At 43.0% G+C, this 17,288-nt stretch overlaps 1 protein-coding gene across 2 annotated transcripts in view; it reads right to left on the reverse strand.

Moving 5' to 3' along the window:
* LOC117229429 (cell adhesion molecule Dscam2) overlaps positions 1 to 17,288 on the reverse strand; it is a 353,961-nt gene that overhangs the window by 19,429 nt on the left and 317,244 nt on the right. For both annotated transcript variants that reach the window (XM_033485864.2, XM_033485865.2), the window contains exons 16-19: positions 15,388 to 15,536; positions 14,994 to 15,148; positions 10,603 to 10,784; positions 4,789 to 5,094 (exon numbers count right to left, since the gene is read on the reverse strand). In XM_033485864.2, coding sequence (XP_033341755.2) covers positions 4,789 to 5,094; positions 10,603 to 10,784; positions 14,994 to 15,148; positions 15,388 to 15,536 — 792 coding nt within the window. The remainder of the gene's footprint in view (positions 1 to 4,788; positions 5,095 to 10,602; positions 10,785 to 14,993; positions 15,149 to 15,387; positions 15,537 to 17,288) is intronic.

Below are 17,288 nucleotides of genomic sequence, written 5' to 3' on the forward strand. Positions count from 1 at the left end.
TTACCCCAAGTGAAACTCTAGTTTTACAAAATAGTGATTCTAATGTTCCTTCTTTATTCTATGAATTCGCAATGATCGTCCGATATTCGAGGAACTTGGGTTCAGCAATCATTTTCGAACACGAGAAATAATTATGGACGGCCTGCTCCATGTAGAACACTCTGCACGACAAAATCTAGACCAAATACGTACGGAAATGTATACAACGCGGAGCTTCCGCCTTATTACCGCAAACCAATCAATTGTAAAGTGTGTCAGTGGTTCCTTAAGTGGCCTTATAGCGAGTTAAGGAGATGAGACGTTGCAGGTCGGTCATGAATTATGCAGAACATTGATCCGTGGTCTACGACGTTTGATCATTTGTCGCCCGCGAAACGTATCGCTCAAAGAATTCTCTTTGTTAATTTTTGTCTACTGGCGCGTATCTAGGTAACATACAAACGAGAGAACGGAGTATCGATCGGAGAGGTTTGTTCGAGTGGTCCAATTCGAGCCTCCACATCGGTAGATACAGCTCACCGGGGGTCCGTTTGCCCGTATTGTTCGGGAGATTTAAGAAAATGCCTGCGAATGCTCTATGCAAGAACAGAGCACGGATCTCGCGAAGGCCAGCTGCTGCTTTTGAAAAGGGTGCCAACAGACGAAGCGTAAACGACGCGCTCTCGTGATTATTAACGTCGCTGACTGGAAAACAGCAAAAAGTAGATCTAGACTGGTTAACGAATAAACAGAGGAATCAATTGCGCGAAAGTAGAGAAACAATCGTGCGCGTTTAAACGTCGAGTTCAATGTATGTACGTCGTACCGCGAAGGTAAATAAGAAATGAAAACCCCAGTATTTCCCAAGAGTTGTTATAAATAAACTACTCGGAAGCTTTTCTTACATGGAATCGATTGCAGAAGCACGCCGCGAAAGTAGGACGTTTACCAAAAGTAAAAGCAGACCGTAACAACAAACTCGGGAAATATCTTTTCTGTTTCAGCGAAGTTGGTCGAGTGACGCACGTTGGTATTGATGCACCGTTTAGCATCGTTTAGATCCCGAAAAGAAGGACATTTAAAGCTCTTCTGAAATGGAAGCATCGATTTTCGGTTGGCCAATATTGTTTCGGGGCATTTGACTCGGAATCGCGTGAAAGATCTGTATTAAAATCTGTGCATCAACAATGTGAATATTTTAAACACTTTTTTTTCAATAATATGGAGTACGATACTATTTTCGGCGATAGTGGGGTGCAACATGAAAATTGTCTGCACTAATTACGAGATACAAGAGCTACGCTCATATACGGTGACTCGCGATATTGATCGCTCACATTTGTGATTAAAATGAGTAGATCAAATTGTAGATCAAAATCGTGGAGATATTTAAAGAATTTAGTGATACTATTGTATTATGTACAACTCGTTGAAGTTATTGAGAAAGGAAATCAATGTTTTTTTTAAGTTCGTGCATCTTGCAATCAATGCAGAGAATTTATATTTTGCACACAGATCCGCAGTCTACTGATCAAACACCGTTTAGAACAGAATAACGTTTTTAAAATTGGATCGAAGCACTTGTATTTTTTCGAGATTAAATTTTCGTTATGGAGCTCGGACAGAAAAGTTGGAAAAACATAACATTTTAATGTTTTATCATCTCAACCAATTGCAATTTTTGGGAACGACTTTTTAAAACCATTGGCTAGTAAACTAATCTCTTTAGCATCCCAAAGAAATACAAAAATAAAACAAAATAAATTAATAAGAAAGTAATCAAATAAATAGATGAAAAAGTTATTCCGTTCCAGACGGTGCGTGATCAGTTCCGCGAGCCACTATCGTTTATTAATCACGTTAATCAGTTGAGAACAGAGCAACGGTGTTTCTAAATTCTCCAAATGTTTTTATTGCTTTTTGTGTTTCATCAGTTTACCTGACTGTTCGCTCTACAACGGAAGCGAACGCACCGTACGCAAAACAGCGAAACCAATTAAAGAATTAAAAGACGCTGTTGCACCACTTCAGACCGATTGAAATTGTCACGAACAGAAACGAATGTAGCCGCTGCGTGCTCTACGAAGCAAACAATGTTTCCCTCGGACCAAAAATCCGCGGTTCACTTACAATCCTGTCGACCAGCGCGCTTCCACGATCCGCCAGCGACCGAGTTCGTACATTGTCCGAGGGTCAAAGGGAAGATAGTCGTTCCTTCGGTTGACGAGGAGGCGAATCGTTCCACGTTTTCTTTGTGGTACTCGGAATTTCGATTACGGTGCGTCACGAAACACCGCCGCGGGGTTAATATGAATTTCGAGATAACCATACAATTATTCGCGACCCATTTCGCGCAGTTTCGGCGCCCGGGGCCAATGCCGTTGCCGGGGCTGCAGCTGCGTTTAATGGAAAACCGGCTCCGCCGCGCCGGCAGAGTTTCCCCGGAAGCGGGCTGGCAAACGGGAGCACGGTCCGCGCGGCACGATGTTACTTCAAAGGCGCGTTAAAGTTTCTGTCATTGACTCCTTTAGTCGCGTTCTGGCTCGTCGGCCCGGGAGCCGTCCGATTCAACCGGATTCGGGGCCGACAAGTGGCCCTCCCCCCACCCCCGCGGCCGGAATTTCAAGCGGCGTGCGCGAACGCCACTTTCGTCGCTCGTTTTGTCCACCGTACGAATGTAAGTGCGCGCTCGCGAACTCCTGTTAAATTAGGAGTCAACGCAGTCGTCCGATGAGACGATCAGAAAATAAACACAAGGCCGCGTGGATGGAAAAAGCATCTAATCGGTCGCACTGAAAATTATTCAAGGTTTTCCCATAATTATGTTAATATTCGAAAGGGGCGATTCCTGAGATCATTTGAAGCAACTTTTTCCTTAGCGAAAATGCAATCCGCGGCTTTGTTTACGAGTTATTAACGAAAAACACTGACCAATGAGAGGCGAGATCGGCTGACGCGAGGCGGTCAATAGCGGAACTGGGGGGCCGCCTTGCGCCAGTCGAGCTCGCCTCTCATTGGTCAGTGTTTTTCGTGAATAACTCGTAAACGAAGCCTCGGAGAAAATTTTCGCAAAGAAAAAAGTTGCTTCAAATGACCTCAGGAATCACCCTTTCTGGATCGATGGAGATCCGCTAAAATAATGGACCGCAAAATTGTCCTTGATCTTGAAAATCATGATCAAAGGTTAAAATTTCTCTTTTTAATTGCAACGTATAATACTCATCGAGAGGAACAAAAGTCTGAAAGGAACCATGGGTCACGAGTCAACCCTATACATAAATGATCATGTTTAAAACAACCCTGCCAACGTGCACGAGTCTTACTTGTGTATAGCCTTCGTTGCTCCCAGCGAAGATTTACTCGGACTACGTGGAATGTGTGGTATCAGCTATATAATCAGCTATAATATAATGGGAGAGCATGATTTCTCAAAGGAATAACAAAGGCTCGGTAATTATTCCGCTGCTCCTTAACACTTCTCCCCAGCTCGCGTTTCATTCAAGAGAATGAAGGGAACATTACTTCACGAGGTGCACAAAGTTTATGCTTTTGCTTCATAATAAAAGCGTACATTCTTTGGGACAGCCATTTCATTGTTTAGTTAATAGCATGACTTACATAAAATAGCATTAATATTATTATCTTGGCGGTTCTGGAATCGCAATATACGAGTTGAGATAATAACAATATCATACAAAATTTTGATTGATTCAGGATGTTAAGGCGAACTTGACTTCTTCAACGTTAAACTTATCACGGTCAAATAATCCGTTTCTCATTTTACAATTATAATAATGATAAAAACGCTTTCATGAGAGCTGATCGTATAAATAACAATACTGGAGCGACTATTACGTTAAAAACCGTATGGATCTAAATATATTGGATCCTGTCCGTTTCACGAAACCGTGCACACAGTGCTATTCTATTGCTCGGTATGTTCAGCGTGTTAAATGACAGTTTTAAATGACATCGTTACGATGTCAGCTGTTAGAAAGACGAATCCTGACGTTGACAATTCTACTTAAGTGGTAACAGATCGGAAATAGATTTCGTCACAATAACGGTTCATCGAAACCGAGGAATAGCAGCGAAACCGACAACGCGGAAACAAGAACAAGAAAACTTAAACAACAGTTCAAAGCGCAGAACGCACCGTCTGCACCAGACTGGCGCATAACACGGCTAACCCAAAAATATCGTCTAAGACATTAAGGAAACCGGCAGTTCCGTTATCAGCAAAAACCGCGGGCTCCGCTACGCTACAATCACGAACAAATTCCCGAAAAGTTTCAGCTCGGAGTTTCATCTAAACTCAGCTCCTCGAACCAACTTCGGAACAACTCAAAGAGCAATGAACAGTTCCGGATCGAGTGCAGTTGCCTGCACAATAAAGTACGCACGTCTGGCATAGACCATCCGAAGGCTGAAGTATACTATCGGTAACGATCGCAGAGACGATGTCGACTAATTGCGAGCGCACAGGGGAGAAGCGTTGGTCCCGAAGGAAGGCAATAAGACGAATATCGACAGCCATTGAAATTTCAATAGCCCGCAGCGACCGTGCCGCGCCAGATGTCCGCGATACGGCGGACCGTGTCCTTTCAGGCGGCCCCATGGAATCGGCGAACAATTGCGGAAACATATTGGCCCATCGAAACATCAACAGCACGGCGCGCCGTAAAGTCGGCAAGGTGCCAGAGAAACGGCCATCGGGAATTTACTTCCGGTCGCCGCTTGTCCCGGACAGACAACGAGAGAACCGCGCCGCGACGATTCCTCTTTGTCCCGAGCCACTAAGAAGTTTACCAGTTTCTTCGGTGGTGCAGGAGACCGGGCTGCTGGTGACACCCTCCCCGGCCTTGGTGTAGGCGAGCACCTGCACCGTGTAATTGGTGTACGGGCTGAGCCCGTGCAGCACCGTGCTCAACGCGTGGCTGATCTTCGTCTCCCTGCCGGCCTGCTGCTCCAGGACCGCGCCGCCGGCCTCGTACAGCAACTTGTAGCCCTGCACGACCCCGTGAACTTTGTCCGACGGCGGCGGTTTCCAGGTGACCTGGATGTTCTGGCCGGTCAGCGCCGCGCAGGCCACGTTCTGCGGCGGGGCGCTCGGAACTGCGTCAGAATGTATCGTAAATTCGCTTGGCCCGGGTCTCAACGCGCCTCAAGGACCCTCGGCGGTTTTGACCATCCGAGGACAATTAACCGGGTCCTACGACGGGTCCTACGACGGCCGCCCGTGGACTACTAACAAAGGCGTTCGGCCGTTATGCGGCTAATTGGAGTCGGTGCAACACGCGCCGCGGTAGAACCGGTCGATCTGGTTGGCCAAAAATCACTTACGAAAATTCTATTCAAGATCGTTTTTATCGATCGACAAACTTAAATGAATTGCGAACGGTGCTCCGAGTTTTTCTCGATTCGTAAAGTCTTATTCTTCATTGAATGATGATGGAAAATGGTGCGGGAGAAAATCTCCTGCAGAAAAAACCTTGAAATTAGTTTACGGTATTCATAGAACAATTTGTAAACAATTTCAATTAACTTGAAATTATGGAATTATTTGAAGCTGGTAAGTAGTGAAATAACTTATTTATTTATTCGTTGTCTTCATTTTTTCTTCTTATTGTTCTCTAATGCTACTGAATTTTTCATGGTACATAAACAACTTTGTTAATATGCATATTAAAACAGTGCGATATAGAAAAGTGAATTCTTGTCTATGTAAAAATTATATTTCAGTTTTATAATTTTGATTTTGATTCAGGCCTATGAAGAATAAACTTATTGTTTTGAAAATGATTGGTCGATCTCGTGTTACAGATATGAATCTGAAAAACGAAAAAGTAATTGCATATTACGATAATAATTTATACTTATATATGTATACATCACTATATGTATATTATCATTAGACTACGGATTCTCTTCATTCATGGTAAAATTCAGTAATCCGAATTTGAAACAATAGCAAGATTAAAAGAATTGAAAAATGTCAACGTATTATTTTCGATCTACCAAAATGATTAAACAATGAACGAACTTGCTACTTAGTTTCGATTTTAAGCAATTGATGCAGAGAATTTGTATTCTATATAAAAATCCGCGGTCTAATTATCATATTTCATCGAAAAATGCGAATGTGAAGTTCTCCTGAATTTTGACCAGCTAAATTGACCAGTTCAATTGTAATTGGCTGCGCGATGGATGGCAACAGTCTCGCGCTGACCATTTTCAAGCACGCTTCTCGCCTCGTTGGTAAACTGGTGCAGGGCTATTCTAGATGCGGCTCTTAGCTGTGCAGTGATCTCCATGCAGAGTGTCGGCGAAGCGGTGGGAAATCGACTTTGAAAGTTTCCAGTGTATCCTGATGGCGATGGGAACAGAGCGTAAGGCAAGGGAATTGAAAATGTTAGGACAGAAAGAATCTTCGACGAGGAAATGTGGAACGCGAGGTCGAACCTGTGCGAGCAATCTGAAACGCAAGCTGATCATCAGGATATGTGCAGGAACTGCGGCTAGCTGCTTCGGACGACCACTTCGCACCGCGAAGTGAAGCTATAGTCGTCCAAATAGTCGTTTAGGGCAACTGTGATTTTGTGGGACAGTTTCTCTGATTTTCATGCGGTAACATCAACTTGATCGGCACATAAGTGGACCATAAATACTAGTAATGTGCATGATGTGCATTAATTTGTGATATCTATTACGTGGAATATTTTATATAATTTATAATATGAATATAAGGGCAAGCGGTCCTGGGAGAATTTGATTTGAAATGAAAATTTTAATTATTTTGAATAATTAATCTGGAATTTTTATTTTTGATGCTGTCATTTAAAAATAATGTCGATCGGTACGAAATGTAAAAGACATTACCAATGATTCATTATTTCATTATCTCTTTATTTCGAATACTACGTAAGCAATAATCCTCGAAATAATATGCAACAAAAATTTCCGAGCGGATTCCAGAATTGTTTCAAATAAATATTTAACGCCGATCTATATAAAAGAATAGAGAATAAAGTATATAGAGATAGAATAGTGACATAATTTAAGTACGTACTAAGTACATTAAATTCTATAAAAATTATTTATCTTCGAAGAACAAAATAATTATAAACGACGATATAGATTTAGGATGATTTGGAGATAGCCGAAAATGGACAAATGGTAAAAAAGATCATAGCGAATAATAAGCCAGATGTTTAATCGACTTCCGACGAACAAATTATGCACTACGTGGATACTTTTTGAAACTGGCTCTTTTCCGCTTTTTACACGGAAACAGAAGCCGTGCGACGTCAGGCACACGTAGCCGAAGCAACGATTTCGCGCGGACCCATCTCGATGGATCCAGCCCCGACTGTTTCAGGTCTCGAAGGACCGTTCACTCGGTCGAGCATCGGGCGTGTGCACGCTGCGATATGGAGCGGCGCGGCGACGATCGAGGAACGCGCGCGTTACCGCAACAAAGGGATCCACTTTCTCCGCGAGGTTTCGCGCTTGCGGAGCGAAAAAGCCTCTCCCGAAGAAGCACGTTCGATGGATCGCTGTCTGAAGCCCGCCGCGGCCGGCGGAACGGGACGGAAAATGGAACGCGGTCGGGTGGCATTCCCGGCGTCCCTGTCGAGAGCAGCCACGAGCAAATGCATTCTCGTCCCGGAACTGGGTGACGGTGGCCAGTGTTCTCCGATAGAAATATCTTTAAGCTGGATCATCTTTGCCCGACGCGATTCCCATCCCCGAGTTTATGCGGCCCGATCGTTGACAGATGCGGCTTTCAGACAGGAGTACCGCTGGGATCCGGTAATGGTCATTCACGATCATCCGGATCGTCTTATTCCATGGTAACGAGATCTATCGGGAAATAATGCGTCCGGGTTGCCGGGAATTGCGATCGAGTGCGATCGATGCTAACGGAAAGGTATTCCGTCTCGAGAACTTCCGGCGGAACGGGGTAACTCTGCGTAAACTGGCCAAGTGCATTAAGCTGTTATACATATTTATTAGTGCATCGGTCAAATCGCTGTAATCGTCTCATTTTGTAAACTCTCGCGATGAGCCAATATCTCGTCTGAAATACAGGGTGTCCCAAAAATGTTTCGCAATCCGAAAATGGGGAGTTCCTGAGGTTGTTTGAAGTAACTTTTTCCTCGACGAAAATGCAAGTCGCGGCTGTGTTTGCGAGTTATTAACGAAAATCAGTGACCAATGAGAGACGAGCTCGGCTGGCACGTGGCGACTGAACCAATCAACGGAACTGGGCTTCGACCGCTCGTTGGCTTGGTCGTCTCCCGTCAGCTAATCCTCGCCTCTTATTGGTCAGTATTTTTCGTTAATAACTCGTAAACAAAGCTGCGGATTGCATTTTCGCAAAGGAAAAAGTTACTTCAAATAACCTCAGGAACCCCGCCATTTCCGGATTGCGAGACATTTTTGGGACACCCTGTATAGAGAGTAGCGATCATAAATTTGGGACGGTGAATTTTAACATCTTTTATACGCACATTGTACAACTGTTAAGTATTTACTATAATTTGTTTCGTTTTCTTTTTCACCGTGAATAACAAGTTCAACACAATGATAAGTTGGTGCAACGGCGAAGGCGTTGCAGTTCACGAAATGTAAAGGGCGTATATTTACGTAGACAAAGCCTTTCGTAGTGAAAGGGTTAAGAAGAATTTAACATTAACGTTCGAAACAAGCAATAACGTCGAATTGAATATACGTTGAATAATAACGGTGTTTAACAATGTCCCATTCACAGCAATTAATAACTATTATCGATCGAAATGAAAAATATACACGTTTTATGTGAAACTCAACGAAAACCAATCTGCACTTGCCTCGATTCACGTATTGTTGTCTAACCGAGCCGTTTTTAACAATCGTTGGCCATCGACGAATTTATTTCGGGGACTTCAACCGAAGACATTTTATAACGGGGACATTTGAATGGAGGCTTGAACCACTAACGCTAGATTCATATAAATTTTAAACGCTCCGTTTTACATGGTTGCGGAAATGAAAGCACGAATGCTCCGGTAGATTGACAATTTATTTTCGTGCTCCGGCGCGTTCCCTTCGCGGGCTTGATAAGGCAACAACTCTCCACCTCTGAAATGAACATGTCATTTGGTGGAACAGGAATGAATGAGCCGGCAGAAACTTTCTGCCATCCAGGGAGACATCGTGTATAATGGGAGTAGTTTTTGTACACGGAAACGCACGCGGTACGTTTAATTGTTTCAAATGGGTGCTACGTGTGTCAACCGGGCGTTAATGTTTGTTAGGGAGACAGGACCAGCGAAAATGACTGATTATTTCGGGATGGAGGATGGCTCGCGAATTAATGCCACCGGGGAAACTTCTCCAACGATCTTAATGGAAGTTGTAGGGAACTGGCAATACTTTGCTTAAATCGCCTGTACATGCCGCGATGCTCGATTATTGGCGATCCAATCGGCGTGGAACTTTTTTAATAGAAACTTTTACAAATTTTTAATCAATTGAAATTAGAACTTTTTCTGTCGCAATAATTTCTTGAAAGAAAAAGAGAATTTATATTTATTGTGAGTCTATATTCATGCGAATGATCATACAGGATGTCTCATAATTATGTTAACACCTGGAAAGGGGCGATTCCTGAGGTTATTTGAAATAACTTTTTCCTTAGCGAAAATGCAATCCGCGGCTTTGTTTACGAGTTGTTAACGAAAAACACTGACCAATGAGAGAAGAGCGCGCCTAGCACTAGACGGCCGAGCCCATCAGTGGAACCTGGACCGACCGCGCGTTGGCTCGGCCGCTTCGCGCCAGCCTCTCATTGGTCAGTGTTTTTCGTTAATAACTCGTTAACGATGCCTCGGAGAACATTTTTGTAAAGGAAAAAGTTACTTCAAATGACCTTAAGAATCCCTTATTTGCCGCTTGTACAATAATTTTAGAGCATCCTGTAGAGAATAGAGTTTTATTCCGACTTAATATGAATAGAATAGCATTTATTTTTAACAGGTTACTGTTAGAGTGCAGCAAGGGGTTCAAGCGTAATTACGGATGACTATAGTTCTATTTATAACATGAATATAAGTACATGCAGACTCGGGAAAATTTTATTTGAAATGAAAATAAGAAATGACTATTTGAAATAATTCATCTCGAATCTTTATTTTCAGTGCTGTTGTTTGAAAATAAAAATAGTGTCGATCCACATAAAACAATAGACACTTCAAATAATTAATTACCTCATTACGTCTTCGTTTCAAATACGACGAAAGAAATCATTCTCGAAGTGCAACAAAAATTGCCAAGAAGAATTTCACAACGCAAATAAATGTTTCAAATAATCATAAAATGAAATGACACGTCATTTGAAATAATATTTCGAAAGAATGTTTATCAAAAGTTAAGCCTGTAAGTCTGGACATTAAATCGTACGAAGGAAATGGGTATTCCAGGAGAAGAGGGTTAAGACTCTAACGAGCCATAAATGCAGAGAGACCGGCAAGTTCGTAGCGGGCCATGCATCACGCGATTATGAACGCGTTAATACCCACTTGCGAAAGTCTACTAAAACTAGGATGCGAAAAATGGAAGAGAAGGTTGCCAAGTGCTCACCGTCTTCGAGGGTCTGCACGGTGACTGGGTCGGATCCGGGGCCGTCTCCTTTATTATTGAACGCCTTCACCACCACGCTGTACTGGGTGTACTTTCGGAGGCCGGTTAGCCTATAATCGTACGAACCGTCCCCGTTTCCCGTGATTCCCACTCTGGTGATGTTCACCGATTGATCATTCTCTCTGAAATAAAGCCACGACCGATGTGCCGCCAGCCGGAAAGATAAAGCGCGGGAAGGAAGGCGCGGAACTTGGCGATACTTAAAGCCATCCCGGGCAAACTGGAGCGAAAAATGGTCTTCTGATTCCCGGAACTTGCGCCCGATACCCGTACACCCCCGACACCGCGTCTTTCTTTCTCGACGACGATATGAAATTCTCCATCTCGACGACGCGGCTCGACCCGAGGCGGGAATGAGGACGTTCCGGAAGTTCGATCGTCCGCGGGGGCCACAGATCCGGAGGCGTCGCGACGCGTTTCCGCCTCCTCGTTCGCGCGGCGAGTCACCGCGATTCATCCGGAATTACCAGCCAGGGAGATCGAAAAAGAATCCCGGGAATCGGCGACTCCGTAGAATCCGATTAGTCCAACTGGAAACGCGCCGAAACCCGTCGGAACTTTCGCCGCGACTCGGATCCGAATTCGACGCTTCCGCTGACGAATATTAAAATCGTTCGATTAATTTTCCACAGTCTCTTAACAGGAATTTGTTACCGCCGCATTCCCGGGTTATTGGCATTTCGAATCGGAGGGAATCACGGCGTCTCCGAACCGTTCGTTCGTTCGTCCTGTTTTACGATCATTGTTATTTGGGAACTTTCTGTGAATATGATCGTGTTCATTTTTCCAGTCGATGTTATTGCGAAATTCGAAAGGAAGTGCTAAAATAATTACGCGACCGGATTTCAATTTTATTCTGGTTATAAATAACAATTGCACCGTCCGGGAATTTTGTTGGTTACTAATAATCGTTATTGACGACGGACATTTTATTTCAGTTACTTGTAATAATTTTTCGCGAGGGGAATTTGTGTTCCGTTTCGACCACTCGTAACAGTTAGCAGCGACAGGAAGTTTATCTCGCTCAACAATAACGACTAACCACGAGGAAAATTTATTTGACTTGTTTGTAAATGTTGTCGATGAAAGAAATCGTACTTGGTAGATTGTATTTAATGGATTGTACTTAATAAGTTGTACTTCGTAAATTGTATGTACTAAATTGCACTTACTAAATTGTATTTAATGCTTGATAAATTGCGTTTACTTGATTATATTCGATGAAATTTATTTACTAGATCGTAATCAGTGAATTATACTTACTAAATCGTATTTAATAAATTGTGTTCTCTAAATTGTATCGATTAATTTGCGTTTACTAAATTACATTGAATGAATAATATTTAATAAATTTTCTCACGAATAACTGTTACGAGCAACCGAAATACACATACAACGATTACTTGTACCTAAAACATTTGAATTGTTATCCAACGAGGTTTTTTCATATTGATTATAACAGTTATGGTCCTTGTTGTAATTTATGGGGGCTAAATGTTTCTTCCTCGGTGCTTTATGTCCGTTACCCGAGTAATCTAGTATCTCGTGGAGAATTCCAGTGAAATTTTTTCTTGGTCTGCATTTTAATAAGTTATTTCTTTTGTAGTGTGTCTCCTTTTATTTCCTTCTATCCTTTGTAACACGCCGCCGCGTTCTCTTATTATTAAATTTACCTTCGAGTAAATGAAATGCATATATATACCATGAATATTCTGCGTCGCCTCCGAACATTTCTTTAGAAACGAGGACTGAATTGAAATTATATGGACATCTTGTTAAGGTTATGCCAAGAGAACAGCGGGATCGCATTAAATTGTCTAATAAATCCGTTTACGTTCTAGGAAGTGCGGTCTACGTTTCAAAAGAAGAGACTTGAAATATGAACATGAGTAGTCATAATAGCAATCGCCCATCTTCCCTCCGAAGGACGTTGATGCAATTAGTCTCGAGTGTCTGCGATTGGGTCGACAGTTATTACGACTGATGGTGTATACCAGATCTCGTCTTTCAAAGAATGGCCTACAGTAACGTCTCGTACAGCCTCTCGACAGAATCCTTTGCAACGATTATGAATATGTATATGTATATATTTCGAGATCATTGTGTGAAGACCCAAGTTCTAATTACTAGATTTGCGGATTTATGCACTTATGGAAAAAATATTTCGATGATGTGCAAAACCTTGGAGACGCGCTAGATAAATTTAAGCACATTATTTCACGCTTTTTTCTACTTGTTATTAAAATTATTATATGAGTGAGTAAATTTGTATTATACATTTCTCTTTGTTAAAATTGACTCGGAACATTTTTATTTCGCATTAACATCCGCAGTGTACTAATTACTACACTGCGGACTTTTATGATAAATAAAAATTCTGTGCACGAGTTGCAAGATAACGGAGCTACCTACGCATTTATGTTTTTAATAATTGTAATATACTGAATATAATATTATAGTATCCTTTTCACTGTTTCTAACTTTATGCACTCATTTTTGTCATAAATGCATAGAATCCGTAGTCTACTAATTAGTAACGCATTCAGTTAAAACCCAGTGTTCAATTTTCAATGTTTCTCCATTTTGATCATCTCTTTCAAATGAAATCATTGTCCATGGACCGCACCAATCTATGCGTCTAGAACGACCGAAAATCTTCGTAGAATCGAATTTATGCATTCGCAGCGAACAAAAGTCCGCACAGAACTGACAAATCGCGAACACTGACACGTTCGCAGCCAGCATCACACTTGCGCGATGACCCCGTTTCTCGTAGTTCCGCGCAGAATAAAGTCAAAGGAATTTTATGCCCGTTGTTATTTAGAATCGCAACGCATAGTGCAGTTTATGACACCTATGACTCCTCTTTGTTCAGTTTACTTCGCAACACGCGAAACAGCCGCGGTAGGTTTTAGAAAATATCGCAGCCGTGAATATCGTTGGCGGGCCAAACGACGGGGCGAGCGTATTATATTTAATTCGGCTGCAAATTCACGTTAATTTAATAGGATTGTTCGCGAATGTTACCGATTATTTGCCTGCAACTTTTTCCAGTTGTTTAAACCATTAAAAAATCGTATAGCACGTGACAGATTTGGTCGAAGAAAGCAACTTTTGTTTCAAGACTTTCTTCCTATATGTCGTGTAAGTTTGCGAATTATAGCGATAAAATAAATAGCCGAATATATGGGGGTTAATTTCTACCCCTTAGTAGGAATTTACATAAAAAAAAGAAATTTCGTAATATATATATCTACGTACGATTTACATATTCCCAGGATTTCAGAATTTTTTGAATCTTGGGGTGGAGATCATCATCCCTTGTTAGTAGATTTTCTATGAAATCATCGTCATGAATCTGACTCATTGTTACAATGCAAGAGGTTAATCAATTACCAAGTTAGCTATTACAATCTCCTTGAAAAGTGTGCAAACTATTGTAATTGCACCGTCTATGTTTGATTTTCTTCACACGTTTAAATACAATTTTTATAAAATATATACAATTCAATAAAGAATATCAAAGTATTCAATATAGAATATCAAATTGCGAAGAAAATTTCTTTTTTTTGCAGAAAAATTTAAGATCACCGCTACATCGGTCTCAATTTATTAAAACGTTTAACAAAAGAAACACATTTCTCTTGAACCGCGGTTTCGTGCAACTTACTCAGACAATGTTTATTTTACATAAAGCTCCGCAGTCCAGTTGTAACGAGTACACGCTTTAAAAACAGCTAACAGGTTACAGCACGCGAAGAGTTTTCCCGTGAAAGGATTCGCATCAGCGAGTAATTACACTCGTTGCGGAATATCCGCGGTGTAGACGCGGTGCGCGAACACGATCGGGGGTGGTTTCCGGCTCGGTGTATGGAGCTCGCGATGAACAAAACGCGACGATCTTAATAGACCGCGTACGGGATCTCTGCGTCGCGATGTTGCTCGATTGTCGCGGTGCAAGAGGTTAATCATTTAATACGCGGAAAGCTCGCTGTTGGCTTGAAAGGGTTCGAAGCGAGCCAATTAGTCGCCGCGGAACGTTTATGGCGTGGACGCGGTGCGCGAACGAACGATCGAGGGTGGTCTGGAGATCGGTATCGAGATCGCGGCGAACAAAGCGCGGCGATTATCCTTATCCGGCCGCGAGCGGAAACACGGCGATGGACGAGCGCTCGCTTGCCGGTCCATTGTCGGGAATCGTCGCGGTAATCGGCCCCGAAGATTCGAGGCCCGTCGACGAGGGTGCGCGGCGGGGCGGTTGCTCGCAGGACTTTAAGGATCCCGGAGTGTGCTGGAAACTATTCTAAACAGTCATAAACGGATAACGATACCCGAGATTGGCGTAACTGATGGTGTATCCGAGAAGTTCCCCGTTCCAGAGGGATCGATCCGGCGGTTGCCAGGTGACCTTCACTTGCTGCGGTCCTAGGGGCCTTGCGGTGACGTGTCTCGGCGGCCCGCCAGGTATTTCGCCGTCGGTCTGCGCCTGTTGTGTGTCGTCGTCGTCGTCGGTGGTCGTTCGAATTGCGTGCGGCCGCGCCAATCGTGCAGGGGGAAAAGAAATAATCACGTGTCAGTCGGGCTCGGTGAACAGTCTCGCGCGCGCGCGCGCACGGTCTGATCGAATGAAACACGCGGGCTCGAATGACAAGTATCTCGGTTTTCTCTATCATTGAAGCATCGAAGTTTGAAGTTTGAGGCATGCTGATAATGTTTGATACTGACATGAAGGATGTCGCTTGGCGCTGATGTTCCAAAGTGATTTTCCGCAAGCACCCGAAAGTCGTAGGAGGTCGCCGGTTTTAGCGGCGACACCAGCGCGACCGTGTTGTTCCCCGCCATCATCTTCTGCGAGTTGTGCTCATGCCACACGTCTTTCCAGCAAAAGGCAACGACAACGCTTAGAGCAGGTGTGCATCGATGATCGATTGGAGAGAGATAGAGAGAAAGAAAGAGAGAGAGAGAGGGAGACAGAGAGAAAAGGGGCGGGAGGGGTTTAGGGAGAGATTCGGGCGAACGGTTCTCGCGATCGACACGGAACGCGATCACGATTCTTTTTCCTCGGCTCCAGGAAACGACCACTGCTATTCCGGCGTGATTCCGTTCCGATTTAATCCTAACTCGCAGTATTCTACGCGATAAACTCTCTCCAATTGTCAGTTAATGTGTAAGCAGAAATGGACAATTTGGGAAGAGGAGACTCGAATAATCGTGTCTCCTCTTCCCAAATTGTCCATTTCTGTTCACACGTTGACCGACAATTGGAGAGAATTTACTGTACTTTGATTTCGTCGGCGATGTTGCGTTTCAACACAGCTGTCAACACAGTTTACTGTCGAAACTTATAATTTCGGCACAATGGAACAGCTGCTGAAGTTCAACGATTGAACAACTTCATGCTTGGACAACTGTTGCGCGCAGTCGAGTGTTAAAAGGGTAAGATTGAAATGAAAATTATGTTGGTGTTATACTGGCGATTAAACGGCATCTATTACCGCAAGAATAAAATTAAAAGAATGTATGGAACAACATTATTAGAACAAATGCACATGTTTAAAATTCTGTGGACATTTCTTGACTCTCCCTTAGACATGCGGGGGTTAAAACCGAGAAAAAGAATGGAAAGAAGAAAAAGGTACACAATGCGCACGTCGTGGCAAGGAAAAACGAAGAAATGGTCGAAGCTCCGTTGCCATCTGGAAACATCGAAGGCAACGATGCCAAGTTTCCACCGTCACGAATCGCCGCGGCAATTCGCGAATCCGCATAAACAACCACGGACCGTTTACTATCCGTTCCGTGTAAATTCTTCAGTGTCCGATGAAACGGCTAAAGCATCAACTTGCCGTCTATTCAAGGCGACAGGGCTCGGTTATAAAATACGCCGATGCATAAAAAAGCGGTATACTTGAAATTGTCGCGTTAAACGTCCTCTAATGCCGTCAGCGATCTTTATAGTCGGACCATCGATCGATTTAGGAAGTAATAATCCGCGTGTACCAACGAAACGTGTATCACCGTCGAGATAACAAACTATCGTTTACGGCGGATCACCGTCTGTCCGGGCGAACGAATTTTCGAACGACGCAGAATGCTATGCTTCGACCAAAAAGTTGACCATAATATTTCAGACGATTTTTACGATTTTAATCGGTACTCTTATGTGAAAATGAAAATTACGTCAGTCACTGCTGATTTAAGTAATATTTTTTGACTTATTTTTTGTGGATATCGATAAGTCACCGATATTTGGCTGTAATTATATGATTGCAATATAACGTTTAATGTAACAATCTGAATTTCAACGTCTTTAACACTACTGATATTATAAAGATGTTTTTATATAGACTTCTTTATTCGAATATACAGGGTGTCCCAAAATTATGGTATTTCCGAGAAATGAAGGATTCCTGAGGTGATTTGGAGCAACTTTTCCCTTTACAAAAATTTTCTCCGAGGTATCGTTAACGAATTATTCAGGAAAAACACTGACCAATGAGGGGCGAGTTCGCTTGGCGCTAGGTGACCGGGCCAATGGGCGGAACCGAGCTCCGTGCGCTCGTTGGCTCGGCCGCCGCGCGCCAGCCAAGCTCGTCTCTCATTGGTCACAGTTTTCCGTTAATAAC

Source organism: Megalopta genalis, chromosome 3 (assembly GCF_051020955.1).
Source record: "Megalopta genalis isolate 19385.01 chromosome 3, iyMegGena1_principal, whole genome shotgun sequence".
NCBI classification, from domain to species: Eukaryota; Metazoa; Arthropoda; class Insecta; order Hymenoptera; family Halictidae; genus Megalopta; species Megalopta genalis.